The 22,572-nt window shown below is 53.1% G+C and overlaps 9 protein-coding genes across 9 annotated transcripts; 5 read left to right on the top strand and 4 right to left on the bottom strand.

Annotated features, from left to right (window-relative positions):
- Positions 1-243: 243 nt before the first annotated feature.
- Positions 244-3,764, top strand: VTN31DRAFT_191 (uncharacterized protein; the record flags this gene model as incomplete). Its single annotated transcript, XM_069402019.1, has 2 exons — positions 244-2,664; positions 2,724-3,764. 2 exons carry the CDS (start codon positions 244-246, stop codon positions 3,762-3,764), a joined length of 3,462 nt encoding a protein of 1,153 aa, XP_069263047.1.
- Positions 3,765-7,884: 4,120 nt separating this feature from the next.
- VTN31DRAFT_192 (uncharacterized protein) lies at positions 7,885-8,450 on the top strand (the record flags this gene model as incomplete). The annotated part of the gene is made up of 3 exons (XM_069402030.1): positions 7,885-7,942; positions 8,013-8,329; positions 8,385-8,450. The coding sequence occupies 3 exons, from the start codon at positions 7,885-7,887 to the stop codon at positions 8,448-8,450; spliced, it is 441 nt and encodes a 146-aa protein (XP_069263048.1).
- Positions 8,451-8,691: 241 nt separating this feature from the next.
- VTN31DRAFT_193 (uncharacterized protein) lies at positions 8,692-9,759 on the top strand (the record flags this gene model as incomplete). Its single annotated transcript, XM_069402041.1, has 1 exon — positions 8,692-9,759. The coding sequence occupies one exon, from the start codon at positions 8,692-8,694 to the stop codon at positions 9,757-9,759; it is 1,068 nt and encodes a 355-aa protein (XP_069263049.1).
- A 296-nt stretch (positions 9,760-10,055) lies between these two features.
- On the bottom strand, positions 10,056-10,418 carry VTN31DRAFT_194 (uncharacterized protein; the record flags this gene model as incomplete). The annotated part of the gene is made up of 2 exons (XM_069402052.1): positions 10,056-10,185; positions 10,255-10,418. 2 exons carry the CDS (start codon positions 10,416-10,418, stop codon positions 10,056-10,058), a joined length of 294 nt encoding a protein of 97 aa, XP_069263050.1.
- Positions 10,419-10,919: 501 nt separating this feature from the next.
- Positions 10,920-12,300, bottom strand: VTN31DRAFT_195 (uncharacterized protein; the record flags this gene model as incomplete). The annotated part of the gene is made up of 3 exons (XM_069402063.1): positions 10,920-11,797; positions 11,847-12,072; positions 12,124-12,300. 3 exons carry the CDS (start codon positions 12,298-12,300, stop codon positions 10,920-10,922), a joined length of 1,281 nt encoding a protein of 426 aa, XP_069263051.1.
- Positions 12,301-12,434: 134 nt separating this feature from the next.
- On the bottom strand, positions 12,435-13,552 carry VTN31DRAFT_196 (uncharacterized protein; the record flags this gene model as incomplete). The annotated part of the gene is made up of 3 exons (XM_069402074.1): positions 12,435-12,599; positions 12,646-12,939; positions 12,986-13,552. The coding sequence occupies 3 exons, from the start codon at positions 13,550-13,552 to the stop codon at positions 12,435-12,437; spliced, it is 1,026 nt and encodes a 341-aa protein (XP_069263052.1).
- Positions 13,553-14,398: 846 nt separating this feature from the next.
- VTN31DRAFT_197 (uncharacterized protein) lies at positions 14,399-15,280 on the top strand (the record flags this gene model as incomplete). Its single annotated transcript, XM_069402085.1, has 4 exons — positions 14,399-14,569; positions 14,629-14,701; positions 14,763-15,091; positions 15,149-15,280. 4 exons carry the CDS (start codon positions 14,399-14,401, stop codon positions 15,278-15,280), a joined length of 705 nt encoding a protein of 234 aa, XP_069263053.1.
- A 575-nt stretch (positions 15,281-15,855) lies between these two features.
- VTN31DRAFT_198 (uncharacterized protein) lies at positions 15,856-16,930 on the top strand (the record flags this gene model as incomplete). The annotated part of the gene is made up of 5 exons (XM_069402096.1): positions 15,856-15,918; positions 16,167-16,259; positions 16,319-16,472; positions 16,527-16,732; positions 16,799-16,930. The coding sequence occupies 5 exons, from the start codon at positions 15,856-15,858 to the stop codon at positions 16,928-16,930; spliced, it is 648 nt and encodes a 215-aa protein (XP_069263054.1).
- Positions 16,931-17,444: 514 nt separating this feature from the next.
- VTN31DRAFT_199 (uncharacterized protein) lies at positions 17,445-20,975 on the bottom strand (the record flags this gene model as incomplete). The annotated part of the gene is made up of 3 exons (XM_069402107.1): positions 17,445-17,462; positions 17,553-20,104; positions 20,156-20,975. The coding sequence occupies 3 exons, from the start codon at positions 20,973-20,975 to the stop codon at positions 17,445-17,447; spliced, it is 3,390 nt and encodes a 1,129-aa protein (XP_069263055.1).
- Between the last annotated feature and the right edge of the window lie 1,597 nt (positions 20,976-22,572).

Consider the following 22,572-nt stretch of genomic DNA (forward strand, 5'->3'; position numbering starts at 1 on the left):
GTAAAGTCCCTGCAGATGAAGCCCGACGAGGAGCGTGTCTATTATCTACCATAGAACCTTGCAGTGATTTTGATCTGGGTCTTGATAAAAAAAAATCTACGGGCCGACGTTTTTCCGAGACCCGCCAATCAGAACTCTCGGAGTCCGCCGAAGCTGGCCGATGAGCCTGATGTCAACGATCACAAGCGTGGAATAAACAAGAGGCAGGGTTCTGAATATCTGCCTCAGCGCAGTGCTGATTCAATGCAAGAATCGAAGGCGATTCCAAAATTCTCCAGTTTTAAGCCAGAACTTGCATCCACACGCACTGAGCCGGATCGCGAATCGGACCGCCGCCGACACAAGCATGGAGATGACCACCGGCGAGAGAGCTCCAGGCACCGTCATCGCCGTAGATCGCGGTCGCGGGAACACCGCTCGCATGATCGCCGTTCGCGTGAGCGTCACGAGAAGTACCGTAAGCTGAAAAAGCACCGCGGGGACTCGAAAGACGCGTCGTCGCGGCCAGATGAGGATTCGGATCTGTTTATAATCGACCGCAAAGGTGACGAGTACAATCTCATATATGGCACAATACACCGATATAACATCCCCGCGTATCATCGCGTGGGCAACGGGCGCGTGCTGGGGCTGCCGGGGAGGTATCGGATCGACCGTGACTACAAAGATGAAGGTACCGTGTTGATCCGGACGGACACATGGCGAGGTGACGCGACGAGACACAACGCAAGAAGCCTCCTTTCGCAGACAGAAACGAAAGCAAAGCGCGTCTTTCGAATACCTCAAGACGCTGTCCCGCCCGTTGATGATGATGCCGACAAGGACTTTATTCCGCTGGAGTCTAATGGCAGCCGCAAGCGCAGACGGCTACTTGGCGAATTCTCCCCGCGCTATGAATCCGATTCGGAGGCCGAAAAGTACGGTTATCGATCAATACAAGGCAAGGCCAAGCCGGAGCAGGACATTCCAAGTGATCTGGAAGTCGCACCGGGCGACGAAAGTGACGACGATGGCGCATTCGTCAACTGGGATCGCGATCTCAGACAACGAAACGCCGAACTCACGCGTCGCACGCAGGACCACCCTCAGGATGTCGATGCTTGGATGGAGCTTATCGATTTTCAAGATACGCTGATTGCCGGACCTCGCGACGTCCATCAGTTGACCGGCGCGGAGCAAAGGAGTCTCGCAGATATCAAGCTCTCACTCTATGAAAAGGCTCTTAAAAATGATATTCGGATAGGACAAGACCGCTTACTTTTGGGGTATATGGCGGAGGGCGCGAAGCTCTGGGACAGCAAGAAACTGGCAGACACTTGGGACGCGGTTCTCAGGGACAATCCCGGCCTAATTCAGCTGTGGGTGAAGTACCTCGACTATCGACAAACAGAGTTTCTTGAGTTTACGTTCCGCCACTGCAGGCAAGTCTTTGTCGACTGCATGAAACTCAACGCGTCAAGCGTTCACAACGAGGAGAAGGAGTCCATTCACATGTACCTTTTTCTTCGCATGACTCTTTTCATGCGCGAAGCCGGGTTCACGGAGCTGGCGGTCGGCCTGTGGCAGGCCATTCTCGAGTTTACTCTTTTCCGTCCGGAAGAGCTCAGACAAGCGTCTTCGGAGACGGTAGTCTCCGCGTTTGGTGAATTCTGGAACTCGGAGGTGACTCGCATCGGAGAGCCAGGGGCCAAGGGCTGGAAAAGCAAGAGCAACCCCCACCTCGATGCCCAAAAATCTCCCTCTGAACATGCGCGGATATCGTCTCAAGCTATATTCGAATCATGGATGGAGACCGAGGTCGCTCGAAGTCGCAGTGCTCGTCTTCCTGCCCGATCAGTTGATGAAGTAGAAGACGATGATCCTTACCGAGTAGTCTTGTCCTCGGATGTTGAAGACTTCCTCCCTTTCTTTCTGAAGTGGGAATCGTCGGATGTGCTTGTGGACAGCTTTCTATGCTTCTGCCACCTGCCGCCAGTTGCGTTGGCGACGTCTCCACATTTCGGCCGCGGAGACCCTTTCATTCGAAATGAACTCGCTGGTCTGCCAGATACGATGCTCATGGAATTCTTATCTCGGGGAACCGAGAACTCCAATCCCTTCAAAATCACCCCAGTGCAGAATATCCTAAACAATGTGGACACATTGTTCGCGAATGGCAAGTGGTTCTCGGCATTAGCTACGTGGACTGCCTTGGTGTCGCAGGAGCATTCTCCCTTGGACGTGGACTGGGTCCTCCGCTGCTTGCGACTTCTCGTCGACGTGCGGAAAGACGACATCTTTGCGGAGTACGTACTTGCCGTTGAGTTCGCCGTCCGACCCCCAGAGGCGAAGAAGTTCGCCAAAACGCTGCTGAAGAAGAGGTCGTCAAGTCTCAGGCTATACAACGCCTATGCATTGATGGAGTGCCGGATGGGGAACACCGCGGCGGCAGCGCATGTGTGGGCTATGACTTTGTCCATGGCTTCGGGAATATCAGATCTGCAGAAGCTTGATTATGGATTGCTCCTGTGGACATGGGTCTGGGAGTTGCTCGCCGAAGGGCGCCAGAGCGCAGCGCTGCGGTTGCTGTTGGCGATCCCGGGCTATACCGTGGACGTCAAAACGCTCGAGGAAGCACCCACGGATGCCACCGTCAGCCCGACGGAACTGCTCAAGAGTCAAAGGGTATGTTACTAAATAATCACCATTTGTATTGAAAAGGAGAAGAAACTAACGACCTCCAGTTTCTGTCCAACCAAGTGGAGCATGCGCTAGCAGCCCGCAACTCTGAAGCATTCGTAACGTGGACCGGCTGCCTCGCTCTTCTGCACTACCTCGCCAACTCCTTCGACCTGACAGGGAGCATGCAGGTTTTCGATCGCGCCGCGGAACAACTCTCATCAACTGCCACAATGCGATCGACCGCTGGGTTCGCACTGGAACTCCTCCATCAAGCCCGCAGCCGGGTGATCCATCACCACGTGCACAAGCGACATACAATATATCGACCGGCAGACATCCGGGAGCTGCTCCGGAAGAGCATCACGCTCTATCCGCACAATACGATATTCCTCTCCCTCTTCGCCTGGAACGAGGCACGCTTCCGCATCGACGACCGTGTGCGGGACACGCTGCGGGACACGGTCCTCTCTCCACGGCAGCGCTCTTCCCAACGGTCCAGCGACGGAGCCGCGGCTACACCCGTCACATCGCATCTGTTTGCGATCGCGCACGAGCTGCACCGTCCCGTACACGCGGGCGCGACACAGCACTCCGTACGCGCGGCCTTTGAGCGCGCCGTCGGTTCCGCCGGCACCGATCGCGCACCCGCCGCCGTCACCAACTCATCATCATCATCAGCAGCAGCTTCATCCCTGGCGGTCTGGAAGCTCTACATCCTACACGCCCTCTCCAACCCCGGCAGTTCAACAAGAGAACAAGCCAAAGATGTCTTCTACCGCGCCGTGCGCCTCTGTCCGTGGTCCAAGGACATCTTACTCCTCGCCTTTCGGTACTTCCAGCAGCAGCAGCAAGCCGCTACGGACGATAGGAGGAAGCGGATGACCTTCTGGGATCTACGCAGGTTATACCATGTGTTCATTGACAAGGAGTTGCGGCTTCATGTCGAGCTTGACGAGAAATTGCTGGAAGAGGCGGAGATGGTTGCGATCCGGAAAGAGCAGCAGGACCAGCAGAATGCCAAACTGGATTCGAGGATGTCGCTCAGGGGAAAGCATCCGATTGAGCTACCACATGATGAGGATAGTGGTGACGAAAATGCATGATTAGGGTATCTAATGTTGGATATGTACATATTGTTTTGCAGGCCACGAGAATAGATTCAGGCTGTTACGTAGCTCATACCTAAGAGATTTTACATGATGATTCCAGAGAAATGTTTAAATGTCTTTTTTTTTTTCTTAGAAATGTTCCTTCCAGAACTTGAACTTGACCTCGCGGGTAGACACCTCCTTTGTAGCCCGCTTGATATCCCTGGCCGCGGCATTAGGCCCGCAAAAGTAAACACCAACTTCGGTGGTGATACTGCTCTCCAACCCAGCGAGATACGACTGATCCATGAGCCCATCCCGCATGGCCATGAAGAGACGCTTGAAATTCGGCCGACCAAAGTTGGTGCGGCTCTTGAGCTCCGTGAGCGGGTCGACGTCCGTGCCGACGGAGTTGAGGTAGATGTTGGCGGCGGTGTCCTGGTCGAGGCGCTGGGTGAGGTAGGTGTGGATGCGCAGGAACTCCTCTCCGCCCTGGGCGCCGGCGGCGGCGGTGGACTGCTGCTCAAGCGACGACAGCAGCGCTTGGAACCATTCAAAGGAGCGCGTGTCCTTGCAGACCCAGATGAACTCGACGCGGCGCAGACGCTTCGGCGGGTTGGGTCCGGCGCGCAGGTGCCAGATGTTCTTGAGGATCGATGCCCAGGGGGTCACGCCGATACCCGTGCCGATCAGCACCGCGATCTCGTTGTCAAATACATCCTCCGCTGGAGCACCGTAAGGGCCGTCGATTCGCAGCTCCGGCATCTTTTGTCCAAATTGCGTCGCAATCTCGTACATTCCCATGGGATCGAGCCCTTCCAGATCCTTGGCCTGCGCGGGACCGCAGCCGAGCGCGTTACCCAGTGCCTTCGTGAAATCGCCCACCTGCCGCACGTGCACGCTGATGTACGGGTCGAACGGGCAGGAGGTGATGGTGAACGGGTGCCACTGCGTGTTCGACACCTCGGGGACCTGCAGGAACAGCCACTGACCGGCCTTGTACTTCATGCTGGGCTTCCGGAACTGGATCTCAATCACATCGTACGGATGGCGGATGACCTTGGTGATTTTGGTCTCTCGTCGCGCGCGGATTTCCCGGTAGAGACGTTCGAACAGGTAGATCCCACCACCCCAAAGCTCCCATCGCCAACCCTGATAGCCAATGCAGTGCCTCCAGAAGTTGTCACCGGCGAACGGGGAGTACGGTTCTGCGGTGTCGCGTACGAAACATCCCGTGGCGTGTGTGAAGAGACCCAGCATGAACGGAATGAACAGGTGATGGGTGTACCAAAACGTCTCGAACGACTGCTGCCGAATCCGGGCATGCGCGGTGGTGTACATCAAAAACATGCACAACAGCATGACATGGCCCGTGACACCACCAGCCTGCGTATAATGGATCTGGATCGCCGTTTCCGGTCGAAGCTGCAACTTCTCCACGTTGTAGAAGCTGTGTTTGATCGTGAGCATGGTCGAAAAGTAGCGCACAGCCAGCAGATACACTTACTTGACATAGTGACCTGCCGTATGGATGATTGTGAAGATCAGCGTGGCATACGCGACCTGGCGATGAAACCATATCGATTCATCCAGAGGTAACCATCGGACCTTCGGTCTGATGAAGCGCAGCAGGTTTCGACACATCGGCAAGAGGATCAGGGCGCCATCGAAGCTCAAGACCAGCCCGGCTCCGCGGGAAATCCAGACGGAATACTGCAGGGTATTGAGGCCAGCAAGTTTCTCATTCCGGACCTGCGAAATCCTGGCGAGTACCGTCAATTGCAATTCGAATCAGATGGCTTTGCGTGATCCGGCGCATACGTACCATCCGACAATAAAGAGAGCGATATGTGCCCCCCAAAACCAAGTGTAGAATATAAGTTTACTTGGGGCAAATAATGACCTCCAATCTATGGCGGCCATGTTGAGAAAAAAAAAAGAGCGATCGACCAGCGATCTGCAGAATAGAACTGAAAAAGAAAAGAGCGGCAGACCCAGGGAACGTCGATGAAGAAGAGAAAGAAAGGCGTTCGAGTTCTCAAAGTCCTCGATAGCCTTGAATCTTAACTCTCCCCGGAGTGCTCCGCCCACCACCCGCTCCTCAATCGCCTGATTTCGCGTGCCCGTCGGATGGTGGGAGAATTGGGACCCCCTGAATGCCGAGATCTCAGGCTTGCCGATCGCTACGAATTTTCTAGACGGAGACCCATGATGTTGGAAACGGGATACGGTTGCTCGTTGCGATATCGGGAACTCCGTCCGGATAGTCGGCTGTCGCGTGGGAGACCAGGAACCGAACGTCAAAGCGATCGACGGCCGTGTCGACGATGAGACTACGGAAGTCCCCAGATCGATGAATATGGAATTTGGTCCCGTTGGAGAACGGAGTTCGTCGCGTGTTGAATGTCTCAATTTGGGATGGTATTTTATGCTGTGGACTCTGGGGTTGAAAGATCAGACAGAAGATGTTGCAGAGCTTTCGAGGCTGAGATTGAAGAGTATTGCGCCAGACAATCACGAGGAGGGCAGTAAAGAATCACAGCAGCACTTCGCTCCAGCGTGCAAGTTGCCATGACGTTTCTTCTCGTCCCAACTCTTTCTGTTTGGAGTCCGTGTGATGGTCTCCGGATCAGACGATGATTGTCGACACTGGTTTCCCCCCAGCCGAACGATCTTCCTCCCCGACGGGCTCGCTCTGTTCGCTTACGCCGCTTCCAACGGCACTTCAATATGGAGCCGCCGAGCCTCGTCGGTCTGAACGATGGCTGTGCACTGTGTACTTTTAGGGCTCTTGGCCCGTGACTGCGAGAGTCCCTCTGCATGAAGGAAGTGTCCCGCCCGAACAGAACTCGCATCGGATCTCGTGGACCATTGAAGCTAGCGCCAATCGCAATGCCTGATGCTATTCTTACTCCTCCGTGCCTCGCTTCCGAAGCATCTCCGTGTCTCTGATTTGTCCCTCCTTCCAGGCCTCTTCATGCACCTCCTGGCGGGGTGGGAGCCGATCGGGAGTTTTGGAATGAGGGCATGGACAAATCATGCTGAACGGCCGCATGGATGGCTGGAGAGACTAAGCATGGGGGGTTGGCAGCAGTGCGTCCCGATTGGCTTGGAGATTACTAGGCGATGCGCTAGCGGCCTCAGGCAGCAAAGCACAACCAATCTGCAACAGCAAGCACGCGCTCGCCCAGACGACGATTCGGCAGGATTTCAGACTTTTTTTCAATATACAACCACCGGATTGCTGAGAATGGCCATGGGAGAATGGTGTGGTTGAATTGACTGAAGAGTTCTGGCAATGTTGAAAGTCCTCACAAGTATGGGATGATCTTTGACGAAATGAACAAATGCCGAACGAACTGCTGCATGCGATGTTCATTCTTGTCAGGCAATCCGCACTCCGCAGCATGACGAAACTCACGAAAGAGTGAAGAAGAATCAAGACGCTAACGCATGTTCCCGCACAATCTGCTGCATCTAAGCAGACCCGTCACCTCTGCACGGACCAAGCGTTGCAGGATTCAGGCTCAATCTGCAACATCATTCGTTGCAGCTTTCGTCGCCTCGAACCACTCGAGGGGAACACTATTATGCAAAAGTGCGATCGCTTCCAAAAATATGGATTGGGAGACAAGCCTTGCATATTCTATCGTCACCGCTCCTGGCCGATTGCTGCACACTCGTGGCATGTGAATGAGGAGTTGGTCCAAATGCATCACATACTCGGTACATTTGCCGTAGAGGTAGAGTGACTTTAGCTGGATTTCCCCTCACCAAGTCACGATCCCCTTATCCCTTTTATTATGCTCGGATAGAGTACCTGCTAGCTGGACTCCAAGATGATGTCTTGACAAAATCGGACTTGGTCTTGCCGTCTCGGACCACACCGCAACAAACTGGAGCAAAAGCGGACACTCGAAAGCGACGATTGTTTGAAAACGACCGTCGGTCCTGATCTTGGTCGCTCAAGATCTATAAACACCATTCAGACGGTGTTTTCATCAGTGCAAACCAGTGGTGTGCCTCTTTCACTTCTGTTTGCCGATCTCTTCGCTGGTCGAAGGGAGATTCATTCTTTCTGGACATATTTTCTGAGTACTATTTTTCATTTTGTTCTGCTGAGCTGGTCTCCAACATGGGTCGGCTGATCAAAAACCACTGGGCACGCCTCCTCATGCTCTCTGCCGCGGGATGTGCGTATTCCCCTCCCTCCACCATCGCCACCGTATGACGATCCGATCCACTGACAAGCGAAATATATAGGGCAAGTCGGCGCCGCGATTGAGGGCTTCTTCTGGCCCAAGGTCTTCTGGGACTTTATCACGACCAGCCTCGATGTTGCCGTCAAACCGATCCCCGTGCTGCAGATTTTGAACCTCGTATTTGGGCTCCTGGTGCTGGCATGGGAGTGGCCGTTAAAGTTCATCGCTGGCACACCGCCGCATCGCAGCATCGTGCTCCGCTTGTTGGTGTACCCGCTGGGCGCCCTGCTGTGTGCGCTCATGTACCAGTCGGGGGATGTCGCGATTTACTATCTCATCGGGATGGCTGCATATTTCTGGGCGTATAGCGAGGGTGAGGTGAGTGCCGGCTTTTTGGGTGGGTGAGATGTCTCCATTACTGACGTTGCTGAAGGTGGTCTGCGCGACACCATGGACACTACCGAAAAGGAACACGTCAAGTCCGTCACAGAAGGTCTAACGTGTACATACTTTCATGAAATGATTTGACGAGTATTTGTTTGGTTGTAGAGGATGAGTCGTAGTGTACGTACAGTATTCTGCCCGTCTTCTAGTTCTAGGGTTAGGGTTTGGATCCCGTTCCTGAAAGCCGACGCTAAGCTCAAGTCTCGATCGAATGCAAGTACCATGCAAGTAGTTGTGCAACCAACGCTGCTGAGTTCAGATAAACGCTCAAACAAACCCCCGATCGACCACTCATCATGGCGGAACCAGAAATTTTACAATCAGACTCTAGAAGGGACGATGCCGAGAATCTGAACGACCAAGAAGAGTTTGAAGGAGCACCCATCGCAGGGGACGATGAAGTGCCTAGCATCACCACGGACAAAACACGCGCCTTTCGCGAGCGATTATCCCGGTTCAGGCATACAAGCCCGACAAAACAAGCCGCAACTTCGGATCTTGCGGGACGAAGGCCATTAACGCGGTCCGTCACCGCCGCGGCCGCGCAATCCGACTCACCGTCATCCTCCTCTACACCTACATCTACTACATTCTCGACTCTAGACACCACGACTCCCACTACACCCACCACCCCATTATCCTCGCCGTCCCCACCCCCATCCACATCCCGATCCCGCGCGACCAGAGGTACTAGCATCACGCCCACGCCCTCCTCCCGCAAACGCAAGCGCCGTTCCCCTCGCACCGAACCCAGAAACCCCCCAAACCTCCTCCGCGATTCGATCCCCCCCAATCTCATCCTCCTTTTCGTCGGCGTCAACCCGGGTCTCATGACCGGCGCCACGGGGTACGCCTACGCACACCCTTCAAACCTCTTCTGGAAGCTGCTGCACTCGTCCGGCATCACCGACAAGCGGCACCCGCCGAGCGACACGTACAGGCTGCCGGAACTGTACTCGGTCGGCAACACGAACATTGTTGCGCGCCCGACGCGGGACGCAAGTATGCTGAGCAAGCAGGAGATGGACGACGGCGTGCCCGTACTGGAGGAGAAGATTGCGCGGCAGCGGCCCGAGGCGGTGGCCCTGGTGGGCAAGAGTATCTGGGAGGCGGTGTGGAGGGTCAAGCATAACGGGAGGGCAATTCGCAAGGACGAGTTTCACTACGGGTGGCAGGATGAGAAGTATAATTTGGGTACGACGCCAGATTGGAAGGGGGCTCGGGTCTTTGTCGCTACGACGACAAGCGGGCTTGCGGCCGGGATGAGTATGAGTGAGAAGGAAGCCGTCTGGGCGGAGTTGGGGAGGTGGGTTGTTCAGAGAAGAAAGGAACGAAACGAAGCTGGTCAGAAATCCTCTGATTGACCCATGTCGCTTGACTTTACGATACTACCAAGTACAATATCTTTTCTCTGGCTCTTGCAACTGCCTGACCGAGGAACCCGATATCATCCCCATACCACTACCCCATCCGGAGACCAGAACCCGTTCAACGGAGCGGGGCTCCGTTAAGGACATTCGTATCGCCTTGACGTTCGGCGGTCTGTCATCCATCAGCTGGATCAACTATCATCGTGTGTGATCATCACACGATCATGGACGGCGAAGAACGGCGCGAGCTCAAAAGGCAAAACAGAGAGTGTCCGTGCGAAGAACTTCAATCATACCGTGAATGACTGCAACTCCCCCTTCTCCAGAATCTGCGTGACAACGTCCTCGTCCCTTGATGTCCCAAACTCGCTTTCTAGCATGCCCTTGCTCGCGCCGTCAAGGACACCCTGTGCACCGTGCCTATAAGCCAATCAGTCAGCATGAATCCCCTTGGATATAGGGTCAAGCTTCAGGGTGATGTGGACTTACTTGTGCGTCACAAACACCTTCCACCCACTCACTACTTCGGCCAAAGGAATCGATCGGTTTCGGCGCCAGTTGTGCACGGACGCGATGTCGTTCACGAAAATGACAAAGTCATCCGCGTTGCCGCGGTAGACCATCTTCGTGGCTTGATCGTTCGCTCGCGGCATGGTGAATGGAGCGTTTCTTTTTTTGTTCCCGCTTCTTTGGTTGTGAGGTTAGAAATCAGAGCTTGGTAACTGACAAAAAAGACGGATAGATGAGAGCGTTATGCGAATATGAATCTCAAATCAACTGAATACCTCGAATAGCAGTCAGCGCAGGGTCTAGTTATATGCTGGAAACCGGCGGATGGAAACTCAAGGTCGGTGACGTCATCGTAGGGTTCCAACTTCGGAGCTCCACCTTGTCCAAGAACAAGGTCAACTGTAGAAAAGAGATGGATTCAGTTATCAGAAAAGTACCTCTGCTGAATAAGACAGGTATCATCGTATCAAATGCTTCCATTCGTTCTCCTGGCTAAATATGCTGCATCCAATTCTATTCTGGGCTTCCCCGCAGACCACAGCGCTGGTAATCTCCCATCCCCATCAACTCTCCTTTGCTCCCTGATACTTCATTGCCCGGTTGCCAGATGGACTCTACTAGAACCCTCTGGAAGCTCACCAGTTTCATTCTTGCTCCGCGTGGTCGCGGCTCAACCCAAACAAGCCGAGAATGGACAACGCAGATAGCCACCGTTTAGAGGGTTTCGATTTGGCCTTGGATTCACATGTAGCGGCACTGTGTTTCGAGCAGTCCGATGCTGCCCTCGCATGCCGGTGCCTTCTCGAGAAAACCGGCTGGATCGGGGATCCGTTCTCATGGCTCCGCGGACTGGTCGTATCTTCCGTTGCCTGCCCGCCGTCTTGGCCGTCGCAACCTTCGTCGCTGGAACTGACGGTGATCTTGCTAATGGAAACGGAGCGGCGACTGCTGAACGGCGTCCGAAAGGGGACGCCCCGCATCAGAGACTGTGACCGCAGATAGTCTCCGCGTCCCATAACCATTCCTGGAAATGGGAGAATCTCGCGGCTGAAGATATCCGCGATACTGCGCTCCAATCGAACCCGGTCCTGCCGCAGCGGGGACAGTATAACGGGAGCATGCTCACGAACAGCTGACCGAGTCCGCACAATGCCCGCTTCTTGGCGGGATCGCACTTCGTCGTCGTGCAGAGGGTTATGTGTCCTTTTGATGACAACCTGTTCTGGCTGACGTTTCGGGTTATTGGCAGAGAGGGACCGAACCGATGTCCGTCGAGCAAGAATGCCGGCTCGATTGTCAATAGCATCCAACGGCACCACGGGGAGGAAACAGAAAGCAAGCTCTCGAGGCTCTAATGATATAGTAGGTAACTCTGCTGGTGACATAGCCGATGTTTTTAGTAGCTCAGTCTTCCAGCATCGTTCTTCCGATGCGGAAGAAGCACTAAGAATAAGCTCGTAACGATGGTCTCCATCTTGGAAGATGACTTTCCAAGAATATGGCACATCGTAGCAAGTAAGCCCTGTACCACATCAGTTCTCGCTTCCGTGTTCATCAAGAATCATTCCTACCCTGGCCGTTGGACACGGCATCGACAGTCATGTCCAGCACATAGAGTGACGCTACCACAACAAGTCTACGATGCTCGGAACCTGCACGCGCAAGGACCATGTACCCAGGAAACAAGATGCACACCAGATACTCCCCAGTGATTCGGTCGGGAGTCTTGTAGGCCACGTGGAGGACGCCGCATACACTCAACGGACCTAATTGTTGATAGACGTCGTAGAGGGTCGTCTGAATCCGAGATGTCAGTCACCGTATATTTGTCTCCGAGAGTTCTTTTACCTGTCCATTGTAATCAAGGCGCTCTTGTAGCGACATGGTTCTATGGATACGATTCTTGAGCGCTGGATTGCCAGTGGCCGTGTCAACCCGACTGACCATCTGGCGAGTTTTGTCCAGAATTTGCATCAACTCATTATGGGTTGAGGGACAGTCCCCTGCTGGTACGTTTTTGAGCATTTCCGCGAGGAGAAGCGGGTATTTGCACACTCGCTGCACTGGCTGCTATCAAGTAAGATCGACCTCGTACCCAATGCAGAGCGTGAGCCAGCCGTACCTTCATGATCAAATCGTCGACTGTCATGGACTTTTTGCTATCGTTGTTTTTTGTTCTGGGCCGAGTCTACCGACCTTGCTAGGGCTTCAATGCCTTCAGCCCAGAAGCCATCCGCGGGCAGTGCCTTTCGCAAGAGGCCCAAGTCACCCTCAAGCAAGTGGTATCTACTGCAGAAACCCTCGTAGGCCCCAAATCCGTCGGACTGTGTTTGGTCAGATGGGCACAGCCATTCAGGGTGGGAAACGTACCAGGTTCTCAATTTCTTTAGCTACTCTCAGTGCCTCGGACGGATCGGCAGCGGTCCTCCGAAGCCTTGAGTCTATTAACGCCTTCAGATTTCGGGTCCGTAAAGACGGACCTTGACAGGTCTGAAACTTCATCCTCAGCCGAGGCATCTCAACAGGAGGAAGATTCATGATTGGCGGTTCGGTGGATAGTGGGCTAACAATATGTAGGCGTCGTTGGAAAGACTCATGCATGCTGTAGATTGCTTCCAAGTCTCGAAGAATTGCTGGTCGTGTGGTAAGATATGTCGAAAGAAGCTGTAAATCGTTAGCCATCATCATCCAGACGTGCTCGTATACTTACTTTGATAAGTGTCTGCAGACCGTGAACATAATTCGACTCGGAGGCATATATCTCATGCAGGAGGTGACGGCGTCGGATTGCTCGCGTACGAGTTGCATTTTCCAATGACAGCGACCTGCTTACGCCGACACTGTCGATGGACTTTCGCAGGTCGGAGTTGGGCTTCGCACTGCCAAAGGATACACTCTGATGACTACTGATAGTATTGGCCCGGGACCGCGTCACACTCGAGGTGACCATGCTGAGACTCGTCGTCTTCATTGTCCCCAGAATCGACGACGAGCCCGCCGACGACTGGTCCCATTGATGCTCACTTGGAGGGGACGAGGCGGCCGTATCCGGGGCCTCGTCCGGCCAGCCATCAACCCACACCGAAGGGACTGGACGCACACGCTTCCTTGACCGGAAGCTGTCGACCCATTTCTTGAAGGGACGGCTTGCCCCGGTATCTGAAGCAGCAGGAGCGATTGTTTCCAGGCAGAATATGTCTGGTTTCAGATCCAGGAGATAATCCGTGACGTCGTCATGGCCTCGTTGGGCGTCCCCGGCGATGGTGTCGTCCTCCATGACGACCGACAGGTGTCAGCCATCGAGGGAGCATTTTGATAGAGAAACAAGAGAAGTTGGAGGAAGGGCCAGGTATGGAAAGCGTGACTGCAGGAAGGGAAGGAGCGCAGTTACTCCATCAGTTCTAAATGATACTACCTAGATACATAGAGGCCCGTCATTGTCGAGGATTTATTAGGCCGATAGGTAAGGAAGTTCGGCTTGTCAACAAATGGTACATTGTTAGCAATGAACAAGGTGGTCGACCATAGTCTCGTCCTCTTGCCAACAGCCATCCACTGGGGCCTGACTTTTGGGTTCTGTGTTGAAGAACAATCGCCATGTCGACGATTAGTAGTATGAATTGGGCTCATTAGCGGTTGATCTGGCCGAGATCTGACGCATCAAGTAGTAGGTATTGTCCACAGCGAGTTCAACACGAGGGCGGAAATGCTCCTGAGGGTAAAAGATTCTGCTGAGTTTCGCTTTCAGATGCTTAGCCCGGTTGTTTATCCTACTAGTTGGTCGTGACAGGGGTTGCACTGGGACATCCCTCTCTTCAAGTCTCTCTAGGGGTGATGTTCGAGTTGACAGCGACATTTTGGCACAATATTGACATTCAGCCTGACGAGAACAAATCCCGTTGGACCTGGATTCATGTCTGAAAAGTGTGATTGGAAAGAAGCATGAGATGAGCTTGAGCACGAGCAATCTAGTTGGAACAGAGCTGTATGCAATGTCATCCTCTGGGCCGGCGACAAAAAAGGAAATCCGGGCCGCGGGCGCCGCCTCCGCGGCTCACTCTTGAGCTCGGCGACAGCGACTCACCAACCATGATTTTTTTTTGACATCTCAACTTTTCATGGTATGGGACTCCCTATGGATAATAGAGATGTTCATGCCCCGACGGTCCCCTCGGGGCCTACAACCGCAAGAAGCGGTTTCCCGGACCTGTCGAAGCTCTCGTTGTTCGAGCTCATGAATGAGAAGGACCGGATTGAAGCTGAGCTGCGCGCCTACAGCAGTGTCCTGACTTCGGTAGCAACTTTCGCCGATCGAAATACGTTCCATAGCATACTGACTAAGTTCTTTGACAGCATGGAGTCACCATGGAGACGCCCTTGACTACGCCGGATGGCTTCCCTCGCAACGACATCGACGTGGCACAAAGTACGCCCCTTTCTACGCTCTCCCCTCACTTGGCTAGATTTGTTCTGACCGTTCGACCTAGTTCGTCATACGCGGGTCCGCATCATCCATCTTCGAAATGACCACAAAGAGGTGATGAAGCACCTGGAGACCAAGCTCCATGAACATTTCGCGTCCCTTAGGGAGAGCGGCGCGGCATCCACGACGTCATCAACCGTCCCGCAGAATGCTGTCGAGTCCCGGCCACCAGTAGAAACTCCATTTGCAAAGGTCAATAGTGTTGCGGACGGCAGCCCAGCCGCTCAAGCTGGCTTGAAAGCTGGGGACATCGTCCGAACTTTCGGGAGTGTCAACTGGGTGAACCACGAACGACTGAGGAAGGTCGGGGAGGTTGTCCAACAAAATGAGGGGGTATGCACACTGTTTGCTTTGGATCGTGTCATTTCCGATGGCTGACGAAAACACTAGCGTCCACTGGTAGTCAAGGTGACGCGCAAGGATGAAGACGGAGAAGGAACTCGCGATATTAGTCTTATTCTCACTCCACGACGCGACTGGGGAGGTCGAGGTCTATTGGGCTGCCACTTGGTTCCGCTGTGACATCAAACATCTGCATTTCTGCCATGTGTTCATGATGACTTTACTTAACGTGCTACGATACCAATGCCAGAATGTGTACTCGTACAAATCCATGATCTATCATCCTCTCAAAGGCCACGCGACACTACCGGAATTGGGGTCATATTGGTGGAAGATGGTGATCAAAGGTCATCAGCTCAAAGAACTCTCGGATAAGCAATCAATGAGTGGTCAGACAGCGGCGGTAATTCCACCGCTCCCTAGGGAATAATGACGCGTTGTAGGCATGCTGATTGCGCCCTAGGAAGAAAATTGTTGTATGGAATTTGGGGAGGGGCGGAGAGGGGCAAACCTGTAAATACGTCACGTGATCACCGGCCGCCGCTCGTTTTGTTATCCGCGAAAATTCCATCACCGAAAGGTGCAAAACTTCCTCTTTCCAACCCCTGCGTCCGTGATTATCTCCCTGCGACGCTTCCGATCCGCCGCCCAACATCAGAAGACACCTGTCGAAGCGGCTCGTAGTGTAGCGACGCGACTTTCATATCCATTTTCTATCGTTCTTTTCTTTTTCCTTATCACGTCACTTGATCAACATGGCTCAACCAACCCCACCGACCTTCAAGCTGGTCCTCGTCGGTGACGGCGGTACTGGAAAGGTAAGTTGGATCATTTGCTTGTTGGGAGCACCTTGACGCTTCGCATCGCGATCGAATTTTTTCGTCGGTTTCGAGCCTTCCGTTGCGAACCCCCCCCCCCGGTTGTTTCGTCCTCCGTTCCTAAGCCCCGCCCGGCTTGATCGATCCACTCGATCGGCGTTGTTCTATCCCCTTTTTGTTGCAGCGCGTCACCATCAGGATTGTCATCTCTGGAGGGACCGTTATTGACTCTGCGATGTCCGACACAGACCACCTTCGTCAAGCGCCACTTGACTGGCGAGTTCGAGAAGAAGTACATTGCCACGTTGGGTGTGGAAGTCCACCCGCTGGGGTTCACCACCGTACGTGACGGCCCTGGACATAACCAACCTGAGGGTGGAATACTGACGGTTTGGTTCAGAACCTTGGCCCCATTCAGTTTGACGTCTGGGATACTGCCGGCCAGGAGAAGTTCGGTGGTCTCCGTGATGGATACTACATCAACGGCCAATGTGGTATCATCATGTTTGACGTGACATCGCGTATCACCTACAAGAACGTTCCCAACTGGCACCGTACGTACCCCTGCCTCTTCCTATCGTTGGATAGCGAAGGTTGACGTTTATCAGGTGATCTGGTGCGTGTGTGCGAGAACATCCCGATCGTCCTGTGCGGCAACAAGGTCGACGTCAAGGAGCGGAAGGTCAAGGCCAAGACCATCACCTTCCACCGCAAGAAGAACCTGCAGTACTACGATATCTCGGCCAAGTCGAACTACAACTTCGAGAAGCCGTTCCTGTGGCTCGCTCGCAAGTTGGTCGGCAACCCGACTTTGGTATGTCCCCCAAACCCCTCTTGGTCTCATGATATTCGTGAGTTCTGTACTGACAATACTTTTCAGGAATTCGTTGCTGCTCCGGCCCTGGCTCCTCCGGAGGTCCAGGTCGACCCCGAGGTCATGGCCAAGTACCAGGACGAGCTGAACCAGGCTGCTCAACAGCCGCTGCCTGATGAGGAGGACAACGACCTGTAGAGAAAAGATTTTTTTTTATGCACGACACATTGTTTTACAAGGGTTAATGCCAGTTGAATGAAAAGAAAGTAATACCCGGGATACATATATATGTATGATGTTCTCTGCCGGAGGTGAAGCCTAGGACAGAAAGAATGTTTTGTATTCAGTTGAGAATCATGATGATGATAGATGAGTTATTTTTTCTTTTCTTTCTTGAGTACTCCGTACTACTGTATCCATCTATGAACAGGCAGGTGTAACTGATTGCAGGTCACCTAATCACCGTCTTCCTCTAATGCCGGATATCCCAGTATGCGCATCGTGTGCTGTACTGAATTATTAAACAGGGCCAACCCAAGATTAAGAAAATGAGAGAACAAAAAAAAAAAAAAGTACAAAGGGGGGAAAGTGATTAACAAAGGTGCAACATTGTATTGAGGTCTTTATCTCAAATTTCAAACAGCCGCCCAGGAGAGAAAAAAACGTATGTACGTGAGAAGCAGGTATGTAGCATCGAGGGATCATAGTCGGGTCAGTTATCTCGGACACCCTAAATGAAGATAATAGTTAGCATCCGTGATCGAGATTTGGCTGAAGAGAGGTTGGATGGAAAAAGAAAGAAAGAAAAAAGCACACATACAAAGAGATACTTCAGCTCCTGCAAGTTCAATCTCGACACCTTGCGGGCCTCACTCTCATCCAGTGCCCCTTCAATCAACTCCCGCTTCCGATTCTGCAAGTCCAGCACGCGATCCTCGATCGTATCCGGCACGAGGATCCGATGGACGCAGACGGGACGCAGCTGACCGATGCGGTGTGCACGGTCGATGGCCTGATCCTCGATGTACGGGTTCCAGAACGGATCGAAGATGATCACCTGGCTGGCGGCGACGAGGTTGAGGCCCGAATTGCCGGCCTTGAGCGAGACGAGCATGATCTTGCAGTTGGGGTCGTCGCTGAAGCGGATCACGGCCTCGTTGCGCTCCGCGGGGCGCATGCTGCCGTCGTACCGCATGTACTGCCAGCCTTTGCGCCGGATGGGGATCTCCAGCAGGTCTAGCAGGGAGGTGAACTGGCTGAAGACGATCGTCTTCTCGCCCTCGCCCACATCCTGGATCTCCTGAAGGATCTCCATCGCCTTGTCGATCTTGGCGCTGCTAATCCACCGCTTTTCCAGATTCTTTAGGTACTTGCGCTTCGATGCTGCGTTTCTCCCTGCTTCCTTGCGCCGCATGCCCAGGGTGATCGTCTTGGGCTTCTTCCCTTTGCCTTTGTTTTGACTCGGTCCGTCGACATCATTGTCGTCGTCATCGTCGTCGTCATCGTCGTCGTCATCGTCATCATCATCGTCATCGTCATCGTCATTATCTTTCTCCTTGTCTTCGGTTTCTGGGCCTCCGTCATTGCCCTCGTTTGCCTTGTTGGCTGGCTCAAACTCGGCCCCGTCCCCGAGCGTCTCGGGTGCGTGCACCTTCTTGAATGACGCTTTGTCGGTAATCAGTTTCGGATCGATCCTGGCGCGGCAGGTGGGACATTTGGCCTCCGCCTGGCCGTCGTTGAGGCCCTGTCGAATGGCATTTGCCGGATCCGTGATCCGTGCAAAACACTCCGCGCAGGTCGCATGTCCGCAAGGATAGAAAATGACGGCATTCTCGACTGCATCAATGCACACTGGACAATCCAGGGGTTCATTCTCTTTCAATCGCCGAACCACGTCCGCATCAAATCGTTTTGCATTCTCAACGAGATCCACTCCATCATCCTTAGTCGCGGAGCTGGCGGTGGGTTCAGCAATGTCTTTGATCAGGAAAGGGTGGCAGCATGCTTGTCGAAGGCGAAGGAGCAGGACCAAGATGTGCGAATAATTCCGGCCTACCGTTCCGGCTTCCAGATATCTATTGAACTGGATCTGTGTTCGAGTCTCCAATGAATTGTAAAAAGCCTTCTCGTCCTCACTGAAGACTGTGTAAACCTTCTCCGTCATCCGAGGTGGCAACTGTAAGATCGGTCTGCCATCAATTTTTGAATCCTTTGTGCGTCGGAGAAGGATTGCTTTCAGCAGAACCCGCAATTGCTGGAGTGCCTTCTCGTACGCAGGCGACGACGGCCCATGTTTGAGTGGATTGGTGAAATCTTGGTTGAATTTGGTGGTATCGTTGTATGGAGGGATCCTCAAAAACTTGATCAGTGAGTGCAACTCCTCCACGTTGTTCATCATCGGCGTGCCCGTCATGCACCACCGGTAGGTGGTTTTAATACGACAGCAAGCGAGCGCTGATTTCGCCAACCGATTCTTGATGCATTGTGCCTCGTCAACGATTACTCGATACCAGGCAGATTCCGGACCCAGAACTGGAAGTTCGGATTGTGCTGCAGCCAATCTGGCGGAAGACTGTTCGGCATACTTCTGGTAGCGCTTCAACTCGGCCGCCAGCGTTCCAAACGTCGTTAGAACCACGTCATACTGTTTGAGCCGATCAAACTTGGCGCCTCGCTTTTCACCGTGCAAGATATACACCTGGAGTTTGTGCTCAGGCTTTATCTTCTGCTCGATCTCACGCTTCCATTGCTGCATCAAGGAGACTGGAGCAATGATAAGGTTCGTCTTGCGCCGCGGATCCGTGGACCGCCGTGCCATCATGAGCGCAATTGCTTGCATTGTCTTGCCGAGACCCATGTCGTCTGCCAATATTCCGCCATGATTCGGGCCCTCCTCCATGCGTTTCATCCAACTCAAACCGATCTTCTGGTGCTCGAGGAGTTGATATTTCAACGCCGGAGGGGTTTCTTCACGCTTCTCCTTGGGCGGAAGAACATCATCGGAAGAGATGTTCTCGAGCAGCTCCTTGATTTCCTGTTCAGTTTGTTTCCTGTCGGCGCCACCCCAATAATTCGAACTGTACAGCGTGGAGGAGCCGCCCAAGTAGGAACTGTCGAGGAAAGAGCTGTCCCAGTAAGAGCCGCTCATGTAAGAGCCGTCCACGAAAGAGCTGTCCTTGGAAGAGCCACTGGAGGGAAAGCCACTCAAGGAATAGGAGTGATTCCCAGACGGGCCACCCGCTTTCCAAGAGCTGCCAGAAGTCGCAGGGGCCCGATAAGAATCATAAGATGGAGTGATGTAAAGTGCCTTTGAGGATGGAGGCTGGGACGTTTCCCTCCGGGTAGCGTTCAGAAAATCATTCCGCGAGATCTCTACGATTTCATTGTCATTGCTGCTCGTGGTTGAGGCATTGCGATACTGACCTGAAGATTGGGAGGTATAAGGCTGGTATTGCATGAATGAATATCCCATCATTGGGCCGGGCGACGAATGACCCGATGAATTCATTCCAGCTGTGAGGGATGGTTGATATTCTGCAGTTGTGGGATTCTGAGTCCCGGATAGAAAACTATTGTGGACTGAACGAGATGACCAGCGGTCTGATGAATGCGTTCCCGCTGTCTGAGCGGCTTGTTGTGAAGTACTCGTAGGCTGGAGATACCCAAGCATCGAGCGGGACGAAGAACGGCCCGGCGGCTCCACACCCACTGTACTGGGAGGCTGCTCTGGAGCTGTTGTAGGCTGTAGATACCCAAGAATCGAACGGGACGACGAACGATCCAATAAGTCCATACCCCCTGAGCGGGACGGCTGTTCTGGAGCCCTTGTCGGTTCCATTGTTGAGGGCAATTGTCGGCTGGAATCGGAGGAAACAGGGGACATGCGGGAGGGTCCGAGATCTCGCCAGCCCTCTTGAAGACTCCGTGCAAACTCCGCATCTCGTTTTTCTTGCTCTGCACGTTCCTTCAGCCATCTCTCTGCCTCCAGTTGCTCTTTCCGCATCGCTTCGAGGTCCTCATCGGCATCGAACCCGAGAAACTTTCGGAGATCCTCATCTATTTCATCATCAATATCCGATGTAGTTTCATTCGCAGAATTGCGCGCTAACGGCGATCGCGACGCTGATGCTGAGCCGTTTTCAGGTACTCTCCGCTTCGCTGAGTCGGAGTCACTCGAGTTGCCCAGGTCAAGCGGGCGCTTGCGATCTGATCGAGATTCCGAGGACGGAAATGATCTGGCCATAGATGGAAGAGGAAGTCGATTGGATGGAGAGGAAGAGGGCGTTGAATTCAAACCCAATGCCATGGGATCTCTTGTGCGGCTCCGCATGGGGGATCCGTTGGGTCGGTCGTCACTTTCAGGCCTTTCGGCCCTCGTTGAAAATGAACTTTGCTCCATGGAAGCTTGCGCAAGTGCGCAACTAACGCCACAGAATAGGTTTTGCTCGTCGAAATCCGAACTTGCGGTCGAATCGGTAAGGTAGGGATGCACGATGGGGATTGAACTCGTCGGGATGAGATGAAGATGAACGCGGATGAAGCGTTCAGCTCGATAGTTAGTCCTTTAATAAATGGCCATGGAATCTGACTCTCCTTCGTTTGGAAATCTGATTCCGGTGATTTGATTGCCTTGTTCTGCCATGTTGTTCTAGGCTTTCAGCAAGATGAGTAGAGAGTTGCGACGCGTCCAATGGACGTTTGATTTCGTTCCCAGTACCAACTCGCGTTTCGTTCAATACGTCGAGTGTCTTTGGTTTGATTGGTTATTGATGAGGTTGTGCCTGCCACGTGACTTGCCGTGACAATTTTATGATACAATACGAGGCTCGTACGAGAACATCCATCCTGATTACGACTGCTGAATCGCTGGCATCGGGTTCATGGCTCCGAGCCTCCAAGCAGTTCAAGGCTCCAAGTCCAGGTCCAAGGATCTGCATTCAGAGATTTCATGCATTCGAAGGCTCAAGTGAAAACTCATATATGCCAAGACAAGCTTGTACATCTGTATTTCCAGGGCAGGGTACACAACTTATCAGTATGTATCCGTCTTTCGTACTGGTACTGCGGAGTATATTCCGTACCTTCGTAACTGAACTCTATCTGCACTCATCACCAAAAACTGGCCGTTTGCGACCAGCTATTCCTATGGGCTATGGCAAATGAAGAATTCATGATAGTGAACTATCAATACTCCGTACGTCGAATAACTGATTCGTGACGGGCTTACAGCGTGAGTAACCATACGCATCACGTGCCAATGCTTGAGCTGCAGTATGTATTGCGTGAGGCTGACTGCCTAGGGCTGTTTTCTGCTTGCCGAAAGCCCGAATCACTCAATAATAACATGCGTATATAGATATATCTTGAATGCATGCAGGGTTCACCCGCTGGTGACCAACACAATAAGTAATGTGTTGGTCCTGGCCTTCTGGGGCTTATCTCCATCGGATCTGGCGGCTATCGGCATTCTGGGGGAGGCTGGGGGACAAGGATCAAAGGATTCTCTAGCTGAATTCGGACTAGGCACGTCCAGGTGTTTCATGGATGATTGTAAGGGGGCATGCGTAGCATCTTGGAGAGTTGACCAGTCATCATTGGACGAGCAGAACGACAAAGACAACCATATCGTTCTTCGTTGCAGGAGAATGGCCCTTTGGTGACAGCCACAGTCCATCACTTCTGTTCCTTTCTCGTGCTTTCCAGTTCACTCTCTACAGTCTCCTGTCAGAAAAAAAAGGGGAAAAAATGCGAGGATCGTTCCACTGAGTCGCTCTTTACTACTTGATCTACTCGCTGTCGACATTTCCAAACGCTGGCTCGTTGCACTCGTTTACAGTCGA

The sequence above is a fragment of the Thermomyces dupontii genome (assembly GCF_041956625.1).
Source record: "Thermomyces dupontii strain NRRL 2155 unplaced genomic scaffold VTN31scaffold_1, whole genome shotgun sequence".
In the NCBI taxonomy this organism is placed as follows: domain Eukaryota; kingdom Fungi; phylum Ascomycota; class Eurotiomycetes; order Eurotiales; family Trichocomaceae; genus Thermomyces; species Thermomyces dupontii.